We start from the raw sequence: 22656 nt of genomic DNA, 5'->3' as shown, positions 1-22656 counted from the left end.
AGTAGCAGTAATCTGTAGTAATAGTATAATCAATAATATATAGTAATATAGTTACTAATCAAGTCAGAAAATGGTAAGTACTGCTGAAGACCCGCTAGAAATAAGTTTTTTTTTATGTGGGTTTTCCAGTTGAATAACATTTGGTTTTTGAACGTTTATAAAATGGATCTATTGGTTTTTGTGAAACGTTAAAACGTTGGACTACATTTTTGACCCATTGTAAGCCCCCTTCCCTTGTCAGTAACATCCCAATTCTGTGCTAGTTTGACAAAGAAACGTTCAGAAAATTAATATACCTAAAGGGCTAAATCTCTATATTATCTTAAAGATTAAATACACGCAGTAAAACGTTGCCACGTACTTATAGTGCTAAGTTTATTGTTTGACTATTTAGTCAAATATCTATAAATATTAAGCCCTTTTTTTCTTTTTTTTCTGCACTCGTTTCATATTCTAATCAGAAGAAGAAGAAAATAAATTTTCTGCATACATCTTGTCATGTACTCCTTTCTTATTACTTTATTTTTAAACCATCAAATGTAATTGGAGTAAAAATAGTTTCTTTAAAAATCACACAAATATCAAAAATTCACTGAGGTAAAAAAACTGAATAAAAAGTTAGTCTTCCGCGTCATTAATACTCGCTCCCTGATCATGAAGAAACATTTTCTAAAACCCCTAATTTTCCTCTGCCCACCCCCCTCCCTTCCCTGAGAGAGAGAGAGAAAAAGCAAGCGTGCTTGGAATTGCATCAATCGATCATAGAGTGTGCAGTTGCCGTCATGTGTGATAACGGTAATCAGGCATAAGGGTGGGGTGCGCCCTCAGGTCTCTCTGATCATATGAGAGACTATTCGATTTCATTTATCAAGGATTCATTGGAACACACATCTTTCACACTTCTTTATTTCACACCGATTAGAATGTCAAAAGAGGCTTAAATTAAGCTTTAATTAAAAGCTCTCTCTCTCTCTCTGAATGTATGCATATCTAACTAACAGTATTAATAGCATTTAGTAAAAAATTTTCAAAAAAAAAAACTTTTTTTTTTTCTAATTTTTTTCTTTAATACGTTATGTTTATTAATAAAAGATTTTAAAAAAATTATTCTAAGAAATGCGCTTAAGTTTCTTTTTAAAATTGGTATTTTGTAACTATAATGTCTATAATATAATATCAATTTTCTAAGTAAGAGCAGGGTAGTCACCGAACAGGAAAATCCGGGAGAACAGGGAAAAGTGAAGGAATTTTATAAATCAGAAAAAATCGGGAAATAAAATATACAAAAAGTAATTGAGTCTCTTAGGTACGTCAAAAGTTGAGGTACCTAAAAGTCCAGTAGTGTTTTCAAATATTAGTCTTCTAAATAGAGATGTAACGAATATTCGGTCCTTTTGTGGAATAATCGGTTGGCCAAATATTCGGTTTTGTATTATTTGGAAAAGTAATTTTCGACGGATTTTTTTTTGGGGGGGGGGGATTTGAATAGATTTAAGAAAGAATGATCTAAAACCGTATTTTTTACTAAACATTATTAGAATTTACCGCATTTTTTACAAACATTATTTTCCGTATATTTATAAACTTCTAAAACTTGTCAATTTATGTTCTGACAAATGGAAAAGCGAAATTCGAAAGCGAATTTAATTATATTCAGGCAAGTCGATTTTTCAACACCCTTATAATTAAAAATTGAGAATTTTTTTTCTTTTTTTCTTCCATTTTTGCTTGGTTTTCTGTAATATCTATAGCACAGTATTTTAACGGAGCGTTTGTAAGTACTAGACTTATATATCCTTTTGTTGTCATTTTTTTCCTGTAGTGTAAGATAAACGGTAACAAAGAAAACTGAGATTATCAACGTTCAAATTTTATTTCAGAACTAAGAAGATTTTTTTTTTTCATGTTTCTCAGTATCCTTTTTTATTAACATTTCTTTTTATCAGCTTTTTTATTTTGACATTTTATAAAAAGCGTACCTGATAAACGTCATTCTTTTATGGTCACTTTTTTTCTAAAAATACGGCCGTGTGAAAAAGTTGAATTGAGATTTATAGTGTTATATATTTAGATTTATAGTGTCTTAAATATTTCTAATTATCTTAATATCTAATTATGTTTATTATCTTGATTACTTTTATTAAAGTTGTTTTTTGCCTTAACCCCATATCAATAAGGCATCTAAGTTTTGATTATTTTGCAATAATGACTAAAATTATTTTATTCGGCCGATATTTGTGTCCGAAAATTCGGATATTCGGCCAAATCACTATTCGTTACATCCCAATATTGTTATAATTTTTTCTATAAAAATTGCTTAAAATTAATAATAAGTAAACATCGGCATCAAATCTAGTTTTGAATTATGAAGCTGAATAAAATAAGCTAAACTATGGATTTTGTTGAAATAAAAATAAAAAAAAAAGAAAGAAAGAAAGAAACTTAATAAACATTGTGAATGATTTTGCAAAAAATATACTATTTCTTTACTATTGAATTCGGTTATTTTTTCAATCGGAAAGTTTGAGAAATAATCTTTCAATTTTTTATTAATGCATATCTTTTTCATAAAATTTTTCTATATATTGTTATTTAAAAAAATAACCGAAATCTTTAATAAATAATGGATTGTTCGTAGAATATAAATTTAATTACAGAATCATAGCTGATAAAAAAAACAATCCCAACTCTTGGAACCCCTATGACCCTTCCATGGAACCTTAGTGTTCCTCTGAACAATTTTTAAGGAACGCTGCTCTGTTAATGTATGCATGATAAATGTGCGGTTAAAATTCTACGAGTCCAGCCTTTTGCCACCGATGACGTCATTTTTCGATTCATCGAATCTATTGAGATGACAGATATAAAGTCTTGTGAACTAAAAAATTCGGTATTAGTATAAAACACACCGTGTAAACTTTGAAATTTCAATGAAACAAATCTTTTTTTTTTTTAATCTTTTATTGTCTAAACCTCAATTTTTTGAAAATTAATAACTAAGTGAGAACTCATTTTACCTTCTTCTCCTCTGGCTTAACCCCTTGGGGACGGGTGATTCAGAAAAGCATTCGTACAAAATTAGAATCAGGATGTAAATAAATAAAAAACGGTAACTTAAATGTAGTCGTTGCTAATTTGACAGACTTACTTTGCCTTTACTTTAATTATTGTTAGTTTAATCATATATTTAATCAATGTTAGTTCAAAGTATAACTAAATAATTTTATTTTGAACTAAATTAATGGTGAATTAAATAAATCAAACAATTATAGCCCCGCCCACAAATAAACTGCTAAAGAACTCTACTTTGTTACCAGTTTTATCTTTTTACCCTAATTGATACGGTTTTATGCTGGCACGTATTTGTGACGGTAGGCGCGAAAGGGTTAAGTTTAAAGTATGGAGAAAAAAATTTAATTACTGGTTATAAATTCCTATTTATATTATTTATTCTAATATTAATAATTTAATATTATTAATAGTTAGAACCAAATTCTCTGAGGACGTTTTAATTGTTATTAAATAATGACCTGTAGTTATTTTCTTAACGAATTCCTCTTGAACTAATACTTTCTTTTTGCATATTGTTTTTTAATGTAAAACTAGTACCAAATAATGATAACACTGTGGGTGGTTCTGCTTACAAAATACATCCTCAAACTTATATGACATCTCTCAACATCTATTCCATTTTGGTACTATTGTTTCACTCATAAAACCTGTTATCAGAAATTTTCTTAGCAATTGAAGTCGCAGCGGCAGAACAGCTTTAGAACGTTTTCTAACTATATCAACAATTTTTTAAAATAATTATTGCGCTTTTTAAAATTATTCTCTACCATTGTCTTCTCTCCGTAGCGATGCGTGCTCATTCACGTTCTTTTTCCGTAATGTACCGTAACCACCCACCCGGACACACCCCACCTGTTTCCTCTCCTAGAATGATTGACAGATTTGCCACGCTTACTTTAACCCTGTAATCGAAAATTATTTACTCATCTGATAAAACCTCTTGTTCCTCCTCTTCATAACTACTGATTGCCGGCAATAGAGAACAACCATTGACCATCCTTTATTTAGATGTCTTCTTTATAGTTGTCTTAAAGTGCTATAAAATTGTAGGGATCTTCTTTTGTATTTTGACTGTAACTGACATAGTTCCCATGATATTTTTTTTATGCAACATAAAGCAAACAGCTTTATTTTTATGCAACATAAAGCTAACAGCATATTTTATTAAACATAACATTGAGATATATCACGTTTTTTTTCCTGTCTTTTTATTTTATTTATTTTATTATGATTTTTCTTTATCTCTTTTTTTTCAATGGGTGTTATTTATATAGGAATCCCTGTATATTTAGATATAGTTTTTAGGGGATATTAATTTTTCAGCTGTTGAATTTTGTTGATTTAAGACACGAGCGTTTTATAATGTCTTAATTTAAGTGATAATCGATTTTTGTTTGTTTGTTTTGTTAATCTGAAATATAAATTTCCATTTAATGTTAAATAGTGAAATTTTTCTCGAATGTAAATGTCTAAATATTCAAGAATATTTAAGTATTCAAGTACATATTTAATTTGTAATAAATGGATATTTTTTTTTAATGTAGATATTCCGAAATAGTAAATAAGATGAGATAAAATAAATTAGATTAACTCTTTAGCGGATTCAATGAGTATTCTACGTGTTATTAAAGAACTTATAGTCAGGAAATTAAATTGTAAAATTCTGAATGCTTTATAATACAGTTTAGTAAATCAGACTTTTTCCTCTTTTTAATCTTACTTCACTTGTAAATGTTACAATTTAAAGGTAACTAGTTTTTAGTTGTTATATTCTTATGGTATTATTTGAATACAGTTTATAAAGGAATATCTTACATTAAATAAACTCGAATAACATTAATAAATATCAATATATGTTTGTTTTATACTTTACCAAATTTAAAAACTGATAAAATCAATAACCAGTCAAGAAAATATTAATTTTAAAATTGTAATGCTCGAATTAAATTAAATTGTATTCTCAAATTAAATTTTATAGTAAGCTTTTAACTTTTCTGTGGAAAAATGAATTTTTTAAATAAATCTTTGCACTATGCTGGATTTTAAAATGTTTTGGCCAAAAAAGTTGTAAGTCGTATGATACTTAATTAGAACCTTTATATTTTTGGAACTATAATGTTACAAATTCGATGTTTTTCTTTTTTAAAGTTCTTTGAATTTACTTTTAAAGCAGTAAAATTTCTCATGCTATTTATGCAGTTCTTTTCCAATTACTCTTTGTTGAAAGACAGGGGATCATTTATTGATCATTGGAGGAATTATAAAAGCTGTTGTTAAATTGAACAAATTAAATAATTAATTTCGATCAATTAAAATTGATAGCATATAAAACAATAAGGACAAAATTGACCCTTTCATCTTGTGTAGAAGTTTTACTCAGTCTTATAGTTGCTTAGATATAGCAGATATTCAAAGTTATAAATACACAATAACATATTTTTCTCCTCTCTTAACGGTATCTTCAAAATCGGAGCATCACCAAAGATTACCTATAAAAATTTGTTTGTGTCAAACTTACAAATAACTTATCAAAAACTATCGGAGAACTTCGCATCAATTTATGATTTTAATAAAAATTAACAAGAATCTATTTAATTAAAGGTGTTAGAAACAATCTGCATAACTCAAAATTATACCTTTCATGTAGCGTAAAAATTGCTTTCCATTTTTAATAGGATCTTTATTGAGATTCAATGTTAACATAATTTTCTCCTCTCGTACACCGAAAAATGAATGAGTTTAAAAGTTAATGTGGATGATCTCTTAAAATAAAGGTATCAGAAGGTAATTCGAAATTAATCCTTTCATCTCGCTTAGAAGGTATACATACGAAATTTTTTTATAGCTGCTTTAGTAACACCGAGATACAAAGTTATAAGTACACAATAACATATTTTTCTCCTCTCGTAACGGCATCTTCAGAATTGGAGCATCACCCAAGATGGTTGTACATATGCTGCAATGAATAGAACAAGAGGGAAACATCTTGAGAACGGAATGACGAGAGGGGAGGATGGGGGAATGATGTTCGGCGGGGTGGGAAGGAACTTTGTTGTGCCACGTGACCTCTGTGGAGAAAGAGAGAGTTTTCGACTGTGCCGTTTCGAGTTGGAATATCTGCTAGGATCACTTCGGAAACGTGAAAGAATTGGGATAGGGGTGCGGTACAAAGTGCGAATTATTAGCTAGCGATTTGTATTTGAGTGTTTAATAAGAAGGTGTTTGCATGACTTTTGTTAAGGATATATTTTTTTTATTGGTGTGTGTCATATTTTATTCTCTTATATGCTTAGTTTTAGTTAGCTTTTTTTTTCTCTATTCAGGGATCTGTCTAGGTTTTTCTGAGAGGTACCTATTTTGGAAAAATGTAGACATAATTTGTGAAAATTAAAAATTATATTAAAAAATCAACCCAAAAATATTGATTTATTGTTTCTCAAGGGATACATAAGTAAAATTTCAAGAAAAAGTATTTTGTGAAACTACCGTTTTTCCTTAAGTTGAATTTGTTGAAGGTACCACTAAACGATAGTAAATTTGGCCTGTACAGATCCCTGCTATTATAGTACCGATTAAGAAAAAGCTTTACATTTGGAATTGGGTTTTAATTACATTAGTATTTTATCCTAAAAAGAAATTTTTAATATGCGTAATCGTACATTTCTGTGCTATTTTTTTTTATTTAATAATAATTTTATTAATAATTTAGTTTCGAAGCATTTTTTTATTTTTATTTTTTATGTTGCATTTTATAACGATACTTTGTTTTGTCTAATTTAAAGTTTAGTTAAATCTTTCATCCTAAGAAGGAGTTTTAATTTCGTTTAAATAATATAAAATTGATCATGTTTTAAAAAATTAGCTTACGACATAATTCTTTTCTTAATTATATAACTTATTATCTGTGAACCGAAATTTCTTGCTCGAATTTCTTCGCGCGCAAAGATTTTTAACTAAGATTTGTTTTTTCTTCATACATAGCCTTAAATCGTAAAGCAGAAAGTGCTCTAAGGATCGGCGACGTACGTAGCCGAACAATCTTAAATCTTTGCACAGCAACGTATGGTGAAGTCGCAAATAATATTTTGTCTTCTCTTAACAATTTTTATTTCATAAGTCGACATATTTACACAATTTGATATTTATCTAATAAAAGTTTCTTTTTTTTTCTTATTTAATGAGCGAAACAAAATTATTCATCATTAAAAAGAACGATAATAATTTAAATTAAGAGATATGTTTATTTTTGACGATACCCAAAGAAAATTTAGAATTATGAAAAGCCCTGCTGTAGTTGTAGAACATAAGACATTATTCTAATCCTGGGACGGGAATTTAAACAGGAAATTTTACTATCATTGGTTACGGATTAATAACTGCAACAAAGAGTCGATTTTTATTTTTAGTATCTTTGACACTGTGCTAATTTTACTAAGCATATCAGTTTAAAGTATTACGTAATTTTAAGTTGTTATCGATTTTTATAAAGACGTGTTCTGCGTCACAACTCTTGATTCAAGAAACCTCGTGATTTGACCTTGAACTGTTAAAAGCAACACGGCGAACCTCGATAAAAGATTTTATTTTATAGCCTTTTTAAATGACATTAGGTGGACTTCGAAATTTTTCTTTTTTTTCGTATTTATTTTATTTACTATTTTAATGTGCGGTTCGCGATACTGTTACTACAGATTCAGAAAACATCAACCATACCAGATGCCGTAATGTAGGTTGAACATGAAGCGGCATTAATACGTTATAAATTGTTTCTGCAGTAAAATTTTTTCCTCTCTTTTGATGTTTTATTTTGTCATTTAATTCTTATTATTAATTTATTTTCTGGTTTTTCTTTTATATATATACAGTAGAATTCAGATTTAGCGCCTTTTGAGCTTGGTCCCCTTTCATTTTCAACATAAATGTAAAAATATACCTGTATTTAGAGTGTTTTCCAATACTATTTCCCTAAAATACCGATATTCCTGAAAAAGTTCAGAAAAGATAGTTTTGCATCAATTCCGATCCAGGAGAATATTGTCAGCATTTCAGAACAAAATGCCGAGCATCACTATGAATTTTTTGCTTCGGATTGAAACCAATAAACAGGGGATACAGAGCTCTCCTACCAATGAGGTGTCTCGGGTTCGAATCATGGTCAATACGAATTCCGCATCCGGCTCGCACCGACCATAGTGCCGACGTAAAATATTCTCAATGATAGACGGGTCATAAATTAACTGTCCCCTTGCCGTCAGGCTAATCCTAGTAGGTTTTCCTCTCCATGTAACACCAATTTGAGTACGTTCTATCAAAAATGTCTTCTACGAAGGCTAGTTTGTCCAAATGCTTAATACACGAGTTCCTTGATTTCTAGATTGGGTTCAAAATTGGCTACGGAGTTGGAACATAGGTAGTCGTAAACTCAAAATTGGGTCGACTATTCAACGACGGTTATAAAATAAAATTAAGCATAAAAAATAGAGTTGCGGTCTCTCAGAGGATCGAGTGTTCGCTTCCCAACTAGGTGAAACAGGTTCGAATCCCAGCGTGGCTGATTGATACGAATTCTGTTCCTGATTCGCTCCGGCCGCAGTGCTGTCGTAAAATATTCTCAGTGGTAGACGGATAATGGATTAGAATCTTCTTGCCGTCGAGCTAACCGTGGGTGGTTTTCGTGTTTTTCCTTTCGATATAACGCAAATGCTGGTTAGTTTCATCAAAAAAGTTCTTCATAAAGGCTAGTTTGACCCAATGTTTGATCTTGCCTTTGAGATTGGGTTCAAAATTACAAGACTGCGGATAGTCGTAAACTCAGAATTGGGTCTTCTGTTGTACACTGGTAATAATAAAAACATAAGAAGTTATTCAACGTACTTTTATTTTAGATAGAACTCTGTTTATTATTTATATCTTCTAAGGATGATAAAATATGAAAAAAGAACATTTAATCTTAAAAACAAATATTTAGTTTGGAGCTAAGATCTTACATGTGCGTAGATGGAATATTTGTTAGCTTTTTTTGTTATTTTAACTCATGATAGCAATAATAAGTCACAAGTTAATTATATTTAGCTATAAATTATTTTTGAAAAATATTTTAAATTATTGTACACAAAAATTAAGGTGTTTTTTTGCGATATGTCATTTTTGAATTATGAGATTTCATTGACTAAATGAGGAGGTAAAATGCTAAAATTCAACATCATATACTTGTACTAAGTATATAAAACGTATGAAAGCATGAATTTCACTTAGGAGTAAGTCAAATTATGACTGTTACGACCCAAGAAATTTCCATTTGAAATGCCTTACTTCTTTGTTCAACTGGCATGACATTGTGGTCTGCTGGTGAGAAGAGAGGGAGAGGAAGAATCGAATTTGGCACTCATCCAATTTTTCTTCCCCTTTTTTTTCTTGAACAGCTGACATTCATGATTGCTTACATTTTCATTCAGTTTTACTATTATTATTATTTTTTATTATTATGTTGTTGTTGCCTTTTTGGGGCAAGGCACGCATTTTCGATCTAATTAATATCGTGTTAGACGACATTTATATTTTCCCCATATTTGAATTTTTATTATTCATAAACTGATTTTTTTCGTTTTAACGTCGTTTTCTTTGTTATTTGTACATTTTTTCTAAAAAAAATTTATTTTGAAGACGAATGACTTTCTAACTTTCATGTTTGTGCCTGTGTGTTTTCAATACTTATTCTAGAATAAATAAATGAACAGGAACGCTTATTGTGAACTTGTAAGTAATTTTCACTTAGGCGCTGCAACTTTGTGGTGAATAAATAACTTTTTGTTGTAAATAGCTGTAAATTACATAGTCATTCATTCTCTACATAATTTACACATCTTTTAATCTATTCTTAACTAATAAATGAGTTTACTCCAAATAGGAAGAAATTGAATTTTATTTTAAGGAAATTAAGGTTTATTAAAGAAAGTTTAATTTTCCTATTAATTATTTAATTTACTTTTATTTGAATTAATTGTTTAAAATAAAATTTTGTCAATTCTGTCCCTCTAAGATGCGTAGTAAATTTGAAATTTGATAAAAAAAAATGTCACTCGCTGATTTTGTTAAAATAAGGATATAATTATTTATTTTTAAAAATTAAAAAAAAAATATTTACAATTTGCTAAAATAGTGAATAATGAATCGATAAATATTGAGTTAAAAACAAAATTATCTAATTTTTCAAAGTTTTCACTATGTTAATTGGTTGGAGCAATTTTACTTTGGAGCACAATGTTTTTTTTTTTCTTTCTGTACAGAATAACCCTTTAATTATATACAGTAATATGATTGAAACTAATTAAGTTGTGAATTATTTTGAAGTTAATTTCTTTTTCTCTTATAACAATTAATTCCCTTGATGGAAATGAGCAAAACTTCTAGATATGTGCTTTCTCCCGAATATCATTACATTTCCATTATGTTTTAAAATAAACAAAAAAACTTAAATAAAAAAAGCGTTTATATTTTTATAATATACTAGTCTGTATCAGCTTGCATTGTTAGTTGAAGAGTTTACGTTTCAATTACCATCTACCACGTTATAATCAAAGTGTTTTCAAACTCTTAACTAGATTAATTAAAATAAATATAATAGTGTATATCAATGAATACTTGTTGCATTTACAATGCTTCCACGCTAGACATGGGAAATGACAAAATCATTTACAATATGCAATGATAAATCGCTGACTTTAGCGGGATTATACATTTTCCTTTTTAAAAAAATAAATAAATAAACTGTAGATGAATGTAAACTAAGGAATAAGAAGAATTGGCTTTCATCCAACTCTTCCGCTCCTTAACAGCTGATATTGATGGGCCACCCTCCCACCATTTATGACAGAGGCTTAGATGAAAGGGGAATAAAATCCCCTCTTTCATTCCTATAAAAATCCTTATGCTAATATCCGGCTTTTGTCCTGTTCCACACACTGTTCCCCCCATTGCGTGCTTTCCTCCTTTCTTTCTTTCTTTAATGCATTTAAGGAACGTTGGTAATTTTTTTTTCTCGTTTTCTAAATTAGTCTTTAGAATAATAGTTTTGTAATATTTTGTTTTAGTTTTGAAATAGACAACATTATCTTCGTTATTATTCTAGAACCTTTAGAGTTATAGTTTAGCAATTTTAATAATTTTCTTATACTTCGAAATTGTCTAAATTCTTCTTCTATTTAGAGTTAAATTTTAATAATGCTATTGATAATTATTTTACTTTTGGAAATTGTCTGAACTTAACTTCTAAATGAGAGTAGTTAGAATTATATTTCAGTTAATAATACTGATAATTTAGTTTTAGCTTTATTGTTATGGATTAGAAGGAGACAATAATTTGAAAATTTCTGGAAATCAGATTCTTGTGATTTTTCTCGAACGGCAGGCTGAAACCATGATTATATGCTCGAAATCATTGCTACTATACGAGTTGTTAATTTTCTTTCTTTTTTGTTTGTTTGGTATAATTATATTTTATAAATAAAACACTTTAGCTACAGACAGTTGTAGGACTCCAAAGTCCGTTCTTTTTAAATGCTTGTGCCATTTTAGTTTTCTTTTAAATTATATCTTCTTTTTTTAATGTTAGTTTTAAGAAGTGCTTGGACTGCGTTAAAACTGCGATGTGCTCTAACGTAACTTCACCGTCGTTTACGACGATGGAAATTTGATGACGTTGTACTGTTCGATTTATTGACTTATTTTCGATTTTCGTTTTTTAAAAGCCCTTAAAGGTGCTTTTTTTCATTGGGTGTTTTTAAAAAGCGCTTAATTTTCCCTTTTTCAAAATGAGATTTTTCTTTTACTATGTTGATTTTCGCTTCGAATAATGCAAAAAGACACAGTTCACATCGTTCTATTCAACGTTTTCACAATTAATTCAACCCCAATCTATTTCGGCGCTTTGTCACTCCGTAGCTTATGACAACGGCATTCGTTTCACATGATTCAAAATTTCATGATTTTTTACAATTGTCAAAAACAATGCCAAAAGATTTTTTTTTTTTTTGTCATGACGATTAAAACAAGATAAAACCGTCAATTGTCAAAAACTTTCCAACTCTGCCTAATCATGCTGAAAAATATTTTTTGAGTGCTTAAAAGGTGCTTTTTTTTTTTAATTACTTGGCTACCCACCCTGATTGTTCAAAAGCCTAATCCTTGAAATGGAAATCTTTCTCTTATTAACAAAAAATTTATACGAACGAGTATGTCCGGTCACATAATATATAATGTATTGCAAAAGCGCTACAGTCGGAGATTTCTTTTCGTAAACTTAACCGAAAGCGTTACGAACGGACTTGGTCCTTTCATTGTCTGGAAAGGAAAATAGCTGTCGTTCCAAAACTTTAGTATCTTTGTAGTATCAGTAGATGGGTCGCCTTTACTTCCTAGTGTACCCGGTACTCATGAATCTGATGTTGGCATNTGTTTTAGTTTTGAAATAGTCAACATTATCTTCGTTATTATTCTAGAACCTTTAGAGTTATAGTTTAGCAATTTTAATAATTTTCTTATACTTCGAAATTGTCTAAATTCTTCTTCTTCTATTTAGAGTTATATTTTAATAATGCTATTGATAATTATTTTACTTTTGGAAATTGTCTGAACTTAACTTCTAAATGAGAGTAGTTAGAATTATATTTCAGTTAATAATACTGATAATTTAGTTTTAGCTTTATTGTTATGGATTAGAAGGAGACAATAATTTGAAAATTTCTGGAAATTAGATTCTTGTGATTTTTCTCGAACGGCAGGCTGAAACCATGATTATATGCTCGAAATCATTGCTACTATACGAGTTGTTAATTTTCTTTCTTTTTTGTTTGTTTGGTATAATTATATTTTATAAATAAAACACTTTAGCTACAGACAGTTGTAGGACTCCAAAGTCCGTTCTTTTTAAATGCTTGTGCCATTTTAGTTTTCTTTTAAATTATATCTTCTTTTTTTAATGTTAGTTTTAAGAAGTGCTTGGACTGCGTTAAAACTGCGATGTGCTCTAACGTAACTTCACCGTCGTTTACGACGATGGAAATTTGATGACGTTGTACTGTTCGATTTATTGACTTATTTTCGATTTTCGTTTTTTAAAAGCCCTTAAAGGTGCTTTTTTTCATTGGGTGTTTTTAAAAAGCGCTTAATTTTCCCTTTTTCAAAATGAGATTTTTCTTTTACTATGTTGATATTCGCTTCGAATAATGCAAAAAGACACAGTTCACATTGTTCTATTCAACGTTTTCACAATTAATTCAACCCCAATCTATTTCGGCGCATTGTCACTCCGTAGCTTATGACAACGCCATTCGTTTCACATGATTCAAAATTTCATGATTTTTGACAATTGTCAAAAACAATGCCAAAAGGATTTTNTTTTTTTTTTTTTTTTTTTTTTTTTTTTTTTTTTTGTCATGACGATTAAAACAAGATAAAACCGTCAATTACTTTCCAACTCTGCCTAATCATAATCTCTGCCTAATCAGGCTGAAAAATATTTTTTGAGTGCTTAAAAGGTGCTTTTTTTTTAATTATTTGGCTACCCACCCTGATTGATCAAAAGCCTAATCCTTGAAATGGAGATCTTTCTCTTATTTACAAAACATTTGTACGAACGAGTATGTCCGGTCACATAATGTATTGCAAAAGCGCTACAGTCGGAGATTTCTTTTCGTAAACTTAACCGAAAGCGTTACGAACGGACTTGGTCCTTTCATTGTCTGGAAAGGAAAATAGCTGTCGTTCCAAAACTTTAGTATCTTTGTAGTATCAGTAGATGGGTCGCCTTTACTTCCCAGTGTACCCGGTACTCATCAATCTGATGTTGGCATAAATCCTGTGCTTTATCAAGTCATGATAGTTTAGTGTTAGCTATAAAAGTAATATTTAGTTAATATATATATATATTAATATAATATAATAGTTAATATATAATATAATAGTTAATATATAATATAATAGTTAATATATAATATTTAATATTAGTAATAGTTAGTTATAAAAGTTAGAATATTTCTCAGACGATAGTAGAAAAAAATTGTAACATTTCATTTCCACTATAAATTAATTCTTAAATCATAATTTCATCTTTATTTATTTATTTTGAATAATAATTCATAATAACTTTTTTTGAAAATAATTTTGTGTCTATAAACTTAAATTTAAGCAAGACTTTGATTCGACTGTTTTCTTTATTTATCCCTCAAATTGTAATATACAGCTAAGTTATAAATATATGTGTATTAATTTTTTTTTCTTCATTTTTTTCGTAAAGAATATTTGGATTTCAAGTAGTATTTCCTCCCTATTTCTTCACAACTCCAAAACCAGCGTCTTCTCTTTTTCTAGTAATGTAGCGCCATCTGTATGAGAAGGATAAAAACACTCAAATCGAACTTGAATTAAGTGTGCTAATTCATTTATTTAGCTGCCGTGATTTATTTAATGTAAAATCTGTAATCATTTTCGGTGATTTTTTTTCCCAGCTGAATTTTCATTAAATAGTAATGTTTTACTAATAAAATTATTGCTAATGCAATGAAGATAGGAAAATTATTTTGGACTTCATATTTCGATTTACTGCATAAAACTAAGGGGTATTATTACTTTTATAAATTGCATTAATATTTATACACTATGTTATTGAACTTTTTTTATTCTTATTCAAGTAATCGAAGACAAGCTCTTCTCTTGCTCTCAACGTCGATTATCGAATCAAGACTCTTTAAATGTGATTCTTGTGCTCAACATTTTTCGCTTATCTGGAAAAAAGATTAATAAAATAAATAAATTGCCTCTTATCATCCTTTGCACTATTACTGCGTTGACACGTAGATTACACTGGAAATTCTCTTCTGGGATAATTTCATCTCTGAGGAGTACTCCCCCTCCTCACCATCATTCCCCCCTTCCTTCTGTTGTAGCCACCTACATTAACTTTTTCGGAAGATAAAAAAGTAAAAAAAAAAAACTAATCTTCTTTTTGGCAAAGATAAACAATGTTGCACTTAAAAAAAAAGATAGACATCTTGGATGAAGTGGTTGTTTACTTATCTGTCATAATAGATGAAAAGGAAAAGCAGCTTCGAATTAGTTGGCTTGAACTGTATTCAAATAGTGAATTGACCTAATGTATTAATTGTTTATGTTTTGCATGTTGCGTTAAGTACACCCCTTTTTCTTTTCTTTTTTTTATTTATTTTTGTACAGAAATGAAACAGGAAAAAACTAAAGACTTTATTTGTATAAGTATTTTTATTTTTAACCTTTTTACGGTTTAGTGTACTAGACCTGTTATCAGACCCTGCATGGAATATATTAGCGCAAAAATGGGCTTTTCGCGAAATTTTTCTTAGCAGAGTCAATCATGTCCTTAATTTGTAGTTTTAAAATTACTACTCCTTCAAAGACATGTGCCCAAATAAATAAATAAACATCTTTTCATTATTTAATCAGTTTTTCACAAAAAACAGACTTTTTTAAAAAAAAGTATAAAAAAAACATCTAGTTTTTGAGAATTTTCACAAAATCGGGATCGTATTCTCACTAATTCTCAAAATGAGTAGATTTTTCACAAAAACTTAGGAATAAACTTTGGATGCTTTGCGGAAAAATTTTCTTGGGGGGATTATGTGTATGCTAACACAATTATTTGCGAAATAAGTATTGCAGTAGCTATTAACTCTTTTCTGCTTTTTTTTCCTCTTTGTTTTTAATATATGATCAATTTTTAAAGCTTATAATCAAGCTAAATTAAATCGAAAGATTATTTCTCTTCCTTGTGTCAATATTTTGCCTAGTAAATATTTTGTTACATCAAACTATTTTGTTACAAAACTGTACGTATTTTTTAATTCGCAATAGTATTTTTAATTTGCTTTACAAAATATTTAAAGTAGCGTTTTTTTTTATTATTATTTTTTATTTTTTATAAATACAAACTTGGGTAAAATACATACTTCTCCTCAAAATTGTGATGGCATGTCTTCTGATTATCCTCAGGGATGTTTCCGAGACCGTCGCCAATAGCCCATTGTGCAGCTCTAGTACGACGTAATTTAACTACAACAATAACATATTGCTTTTTAATAGATTTTGTATTTCTTATTATTGGTCAGTTATTTAAATAATGTGTAATAAAAGGGAGCAGTTCGGAAAAATTAATTAAAATTATTTGCAGTACGGATATAGTGAACTCCCAGTTATAGTGAACCAAAATTTTGGTCCTTTGAAGGTTCACTATAGCGGGGTTCAACTGTATGTATATATATATCAAACTTTTTCACATAATTTTATCTCCTTAAGAGATAAATTTTATACACACCTTGTCGAATTGATAAAAATTATTTGAGATATAATGTTTCAACGTGCACATTAATTTGTAAATTTAGTATAGTTGTTTTAGCAATTCAACTGTCAATTTATTTATAAACGTTATACTTAAGAATTAATCTGTGTAAATTATAAATCAACATTCTATTATTATGATATTAATTTAAAGTGATGACAATATAACATTGACAGCTCCCAGAACTTNATATATAAATACAAACTTGGGTAAAATACACACTTCTCCTCAAAATTTTGATGGCATGTCTTCGGATCATCCTCAGGGATGTTTCCGAGACCGTCGCCAATAGCCCATTGTGCAGCTCTAGTACGGCGTAAATTAACTACAACAACAACATATTGCTTTTTAATAGATTTTGTATTTCTTATTATTGGTCATTTATTTAAATAATGTGTAATAAAAGGGAGCAGTTCGGAAAAATTAATTAAAATTATTTGCAGTACGGATATAGTGAACTCCCAGTTATAGTGAAGGTTCACTATAGCGGGGTTCAACTGTATGTATATATATATCAAACTTTTTCACATAATTTTATCTCCTTAAGAGATCAATTTTATACACACCTTGTCGAATTGATAAAAATTAATTGAGATATAATGTTTCAATGTGCACATTAATTTGTAAATTTAGTATAGTTGTTTTAGCAATTCGACTGTCAATTTATTTATAAACATTATACTAAGGAATTAATCTGTGTAAATTATAAATCAACATTCTATTATTAAGATATTAATTTAAAGTGATGACAATATAACAGTGACAGCTCCCAGAACTTGCGCAATAAAATGCATGTCTAATAATTTTTAAGTTTTTTCCTTTTAAGCCGTTGTGCTTAAAATTTCAGTGCATTCTTAGTTACAAAACTAATGTATGTATGTTTGTTGACAGCGCACTGTAAATAAGTATGATAAGAAGGAAACTGAAATTGATGGTGTCAGTACGGAAGATGCTGCTTCTAGACAGAACAACAGCAATAACACTGACCATCCTCCTGTTCTGGAAGAATCTGTGCCCCAATTGGACAAGAAGCCCAAGTCCAAGAAAAACAACACATTACCCAAAGTCAAAAAGAAAGATTTTGTTAACAATAAGGTAGGTAGATAGGTAGTTTTAATAATGTCCTTTATATTTGGTTTTGTACATCATTATAACAAAACAAAAAAGCATTATTCTCAACGGAAATTTGATTGCACCACCTATCAAACTTAATTTTCAAATAATTTATTTACTTCTTGTTTGACGTGAAACTATCCATGAAAGTTGTAATTAAGCTTCTTTTTTTATTTATTTATCCTTTCTAATATGCTTTTCTGTCTGTTACAGTCATGTTTTATGCAGTGAAAATGTTACGTACCACCAAAAAAAAAGATAATAGTTTTATATTGAATCATATAATATATTTTTTTTATGTATTATCATGAAGGTATAAATATGTGTAAATAATGGTGTAATGTCAAGTAATCTTAAACATTTTAATCACATTTTATAAAAATTTTCATTCAACAACATTTACAAAAAATTACGGACATTCACATTTTATAACCTCAATCCTCTTAAAACTTGTATGACAACATTTCACTAGAAAAGCAATTTTTCTTCACTTACGTATTTAATTCACATCTTTTGTGTTAAAATATATAATCTAAAATAACTGTAAAACCCACCATAAAAATCCAAATAACTAATTTTGAATAATAGTTGAATTGGAAAAAAAAAGGAACATTGATCATTATTGATATGTTTGTTATCAAGAATACAATAAACCATCTTTTACAACTTATTGCTGGAATTCTGTGCATAAATTCAAGTGCAATAATATCTAAATTCTTTCCACTCATGTGGTCATATTTGCTCATCTTGATGCCCTGGTATCTTGTTTCATTCATATGAATGCTGATTCCTTCGATAACATTATGAGCTCCTTATAACCTCTCAATAGTGCAAGGAAATGCATTTTGTCCTGAGTTGCCTCTCTTGACTACTACAATGTTTCCTGTTTTGTTTTATTCACTTTATTTATTTATTGTTTATTTTTTATTTTCATTTTTAACTACCATGATTTTTCTAGTTTTATTTTTTACCTTTATTTTTCATCTTTATGTTTTTTGTTTCCTCATTCACGTCTGGTGAGTTTTGAGAATGGGCACCTATTTATGAGCTCCAAAAACGTGTTGTCTTTTCTTGCCATTTTCACATTTTAAGCTAATAAAGTTTTTACATCATTACGTATATCTTTCCACTTCAGTTTCTTGGGATTTTAATTTGTTAGTTTCTATTTAAATTTGAATTCTCTTACTTTCAACTTTTAAAAATTTTTTTAGCATTAATTGTGTTTTTTTTTATGTGCTGAGTTAAAAACTAAGTAGTATATTTAGCTAAAAAAAATTTATGCAATAACTGTTATTTTTTAGGTACGGAATAACTTGAAAGATCCCTGTATAGGAAACGATGAGAACTCGAAACCCGGTGAAGAAATACTCGAGACTCCGCGTAGTACATCTAGGGACCAACTCAGTGATGTGAGTATTATAATTGTTCTACAAAAACATATCAAAACTGTCATCAATCAATATTTTCACTTTTAGAACATTCTTTACCACATAATGGTGAATGTTTCTTTTAAAGACTATACTTGTTTTCATAAGATGCATTGTATTTTTTCATAACTGATAAATTAATGTCTATTGAAAGTTTATTTTTCTCCTTTTATTAGAGGACTAAAAATATTTTGTTTTGCTGTGTAGAATGATTTAAAAAAAAGGATGCACCAAATATTTGACTATTTAAATAATTTCCTCTGTTATCATTTTAAGTTAGTCAATTTAGTCAAAAATGTTAAGAATAATGATTTATTCTCACATCATTATTATAAAACCTACACACTTATTTAAATTTTATTTTTTTAAACATAAACAGGATGGGCTTAGTACTAAAAATGCTTAACGTCTATTTATTTATTATAAAATAAAAACAAGTTTTCTGTTTCTTAGCATTTTTTACTTGTAGAACAGTTACATTTTTTTATTTGTTACTAATTGTTTTTCCTAGTACTTCTTTGTAATGTTTAAGATTTCTTTCAATGTAAAAACTAAACTCAGTAAAACAGCCCATAAAGGGGCCAAGACCTACTTTGCCCATCAATCCTTTTGTATTTTTTCAATATATCATCCTGAATATCCTTTGAAATTATTTAACAGAACTTTATTCTTTTCACAAAAACTTACAAATAATAATAAGATTAGACTTTTACTAATAATTAAATTTAATTGGTTTCAAAGTGACTTTTGCAGAGGTGCAAACGCTAATTGCAATTTTCTGCAATGAACCACAAGTCTTCAACTTGCTATCCCGTTCCCACCTAAGCCATTGCTTTGGAGAGTCCAAACATTTGTGTCTTCAACTTTTAATCTATCTCATTCCCACCAAAGCCATTGTTTTAGAGAGTCCTAACGTTTGTGTCTTCAACTTATAATCTATCTCATTCCTACCAAAGCCATTGCTTTAGAGAGTCCAAACTTTTGTGTCTTCAACAATTCATAAACTAAGAGATGTATTATAAAATATTTTATGATTAAAGTGGTTAACAAAAGAATAGTGGTAGAAAAGTATATATTCGATGTCACTAATAGATTTATCCAGCCACTATGAGCCTTTCTGTTTTAAAAATCAAAATCTTTTAATTATATATAATTCTGGGAATATTTTAAATAATTGAATGCTGAAATAATTGTTTTTATATATAATATTTCTGTTTTTAAAAAATTATCTAAAAATTTTTTTTTTTGAACTAAACCATGCTATTATTAAAATGACTTTAATCCCCTTAATGGGTTTATTTCTTATTCAATTTTTTTTTGATAATAATGTTCTTATTTATCTTGCTTTTGATTATTGATATTAATTATTATTTTATCAGTAGCATAGTGGTTAAGAAAGTAAAAAGCTTTTAAAACTTATGTAGTTTTTATTTACTCAGTTGTATCTAATTTAATCTAATGTAAAAGATTTTAATCCCTAATTAGTAATTTTATATATCCTTATAATGTAAAAATTTTCCGAGTAAAAGCTTTTTGAGTAATGAATGAGTAATACTGATCTCCATTTTTGTCATTATTTTAATGTTGAATTAATTTTGATTCATATGCTGAATGTATTGATTTGGTATTCTTTTTCATAACATCTTAACTTTTCTCTTATTAATGAGGAATATTTTTATTTTTTTAGGCAAGCAGTCATGCAAGTTTAGAAAGAGGCTATTTGGTAATTATATATAATTGTGTCATTTGAGAACATTAGTATTTACATTTAGTTATTGATTTCCTTTCTCTGCTCTTCTTAGATTTCTATTTGCATATTTGATTAGATGAAGAATTATTGTATTCAATATTTATGTTTACTGGAATAAAAAAATATTTCTAACATAATTAAATTTGAATCAATATCAGGATATTGATTTACTTTAGGTTCGTTTTTTAAACAATTATTTCAAGTCACAAATATTAAGAGTGCAAATTAAATTCAAAAAGAATGAAAATATTTCTACTAATTTTGGGGAAAATAAACATAAATAACTCCCTATTTCTCTCAAATGAAATGTCTGTTTTAACTAATTTAACGTCGTCATTGATTCCGCTAGACTTTAGAAACTGCAAGGTTCTTAAAATGCAGGACTTCCATATTTGTGGATCTATTTTTACTAAATGTGGTTCGGTCTCTATTAAAATATGACTTTTTTCCCTCTTTAAACAAGTATTAATATTCACATTTGTAATTATTCTATCTACTGATGAACAAAACAGAAAATTTTAAAATAAGTAGAGATATATTTGAATAGTCAAGGCTTTTAATTGCGAACTCCTCCATAAAGGAAAAGTAACTTTGATTAAGTTATAATTTAGAACTAATCTAATTTTCTTCTTTAGCTAATTATAGAGAGGAAAAAGAAAATTCTTTTATATATAATTTTGTCTACATAAATCTGCTGCTGCGCTATTTTTGCACTAGAAAATTATGCATCCCAGGTTACGTATCGTAACTTTTTTTTCTTCGGATTTTGTTAATGAAATCACTGGTACCTTAAATACACCACGGTTATGACTAACGATAGTAAAGCCTCACCTAATTATCTACCTTTCTCAGTTTTTGATCTTTTGCTGCAGTTACATTTTTTAGGAGACTTCCTAATAATATACAATGGTTTCCAATATGAATTATAAAAAATAGTTCCTGTTTTTTATAATCAAAGAGAGATGTGAGATTAAACTGCTCATCATTTTTAGAAGTGCTTAAGCATCTTTGAATTTATGTTGATCAATCTTTAAGATTAAAACAATTGGTATCAGTAATATTCAACTAGAAAAATATAATTTATTTAGTTTTATTGTTTTAAATTTTATAGAACAATCATTGTTTCACAATGATATTTTGTGTTTTAACATTATGTAGAAATTAAGAAACTGGAAGGAAACATAAATCATTAACTTTCAGTTTCTTTTATTATCATTGATCAAATCTATGTTTAAAATACTCATTTTTTGTGCATTGTTATTTTCTTGATATTTAATAAGAAAAGCATTATGTATGCACGTTTATTATTTTAATTGCGTTACATATTAATTAATTTTTTCTCTCTTCATTCTAGTGTGATAGTGAAAGTGGTGATGAAAGAGTGAGTTTCATTTTTTATTTAATAAGAATTAGTAATATGTTTTCTTAGAATTTTAGCTATTAATATATAAAAATGTATGAACCATTAAAACTAAATAAACTAAAAAATCAATAACAATTAAGAATAAAAATAATTAAGGAGCTCAAAGTAATTTTGAAGTTTTTAATGAGCCTAATTAAATAAAAGTTTTAAATAGATTTGGAAAGATCTTTATTTTCTCAGGGGCTGTTATAAAGTTTTTTATTTTATTTCTTCATGATTAATTTTATTATTACATTACTAATGACGATTATTTGTGGTATTGAAATAGCTCTAGACTCTTATTTTTTTTGTACCCATTGTTTCAGTTTTAATTTTATATCCTTGCACAATATTTTGCTTATGTTTTTACCACATCTTCAATATAAGTTTTAATTATGTAATAATTATTTATTTTCGTCTGAAAAGAAAAGTAAACCTAACTTTTAGTAAAAACTATTCAAAAGAATAAATTTAAATGTTTTAGTTTAGATGTGAGTACCAAGCATGTTTAGGAACTAAACACTGG

At 28.3% G+C, this 22656-nt stretch overlaps 1 protein-coding gene across 2 annotated transcripts in view; it reads left to right on the top strand.

Annotated features, from left to right (window-relative positions):
- LOC107449833 (uncharacterized) overlaps window positions 1-22656 on the top strand; it is a 202884-nt gene that overhangs the window by 159699 nt on the left and 20529 nt on the right. For both annotated transcript variants that reach the window (XM_043042340.2, XM_043042339.2), the window contains exons 2-5: window positions 17330-17533; window positions 18853-18960; window positions 20666-20701; window positions 22083-22109. In XM_043042340.2, coding sequence (XP_042898274.1) covers window positions 17330-17533; window positions 18853-18960; window positions 20666-20701; window positions 22083-22109 — 375 coding nt within the window. The remainder of the gene's footprint in view (window positions 1-17329; window positions 17534-18852; window positions 18961-20665; window positions 20702-22082; window positions 22110-22656) is intronic.

The sequence above is a fragment of the Parasteatoda tepidariorum genome, chromosome 2, assembly GCF_043381705.1.
Source record: "Parasteatoda tepidariorum isolate YZ-2023 chromosome 2, CAS_Ptep_4.0, whole genome shotgun sequence".
NCBI lineage: Eukaryota > Metazoa > Arthropoda > Arachnida > Araneae > Theridiidae > Parasteatoda > Parasteatoda tepidariorum.
Note: the sequence above shows the minus strand (reverse complement) of the source record. Positions and strands in the feature narration are given on the sequence as shown.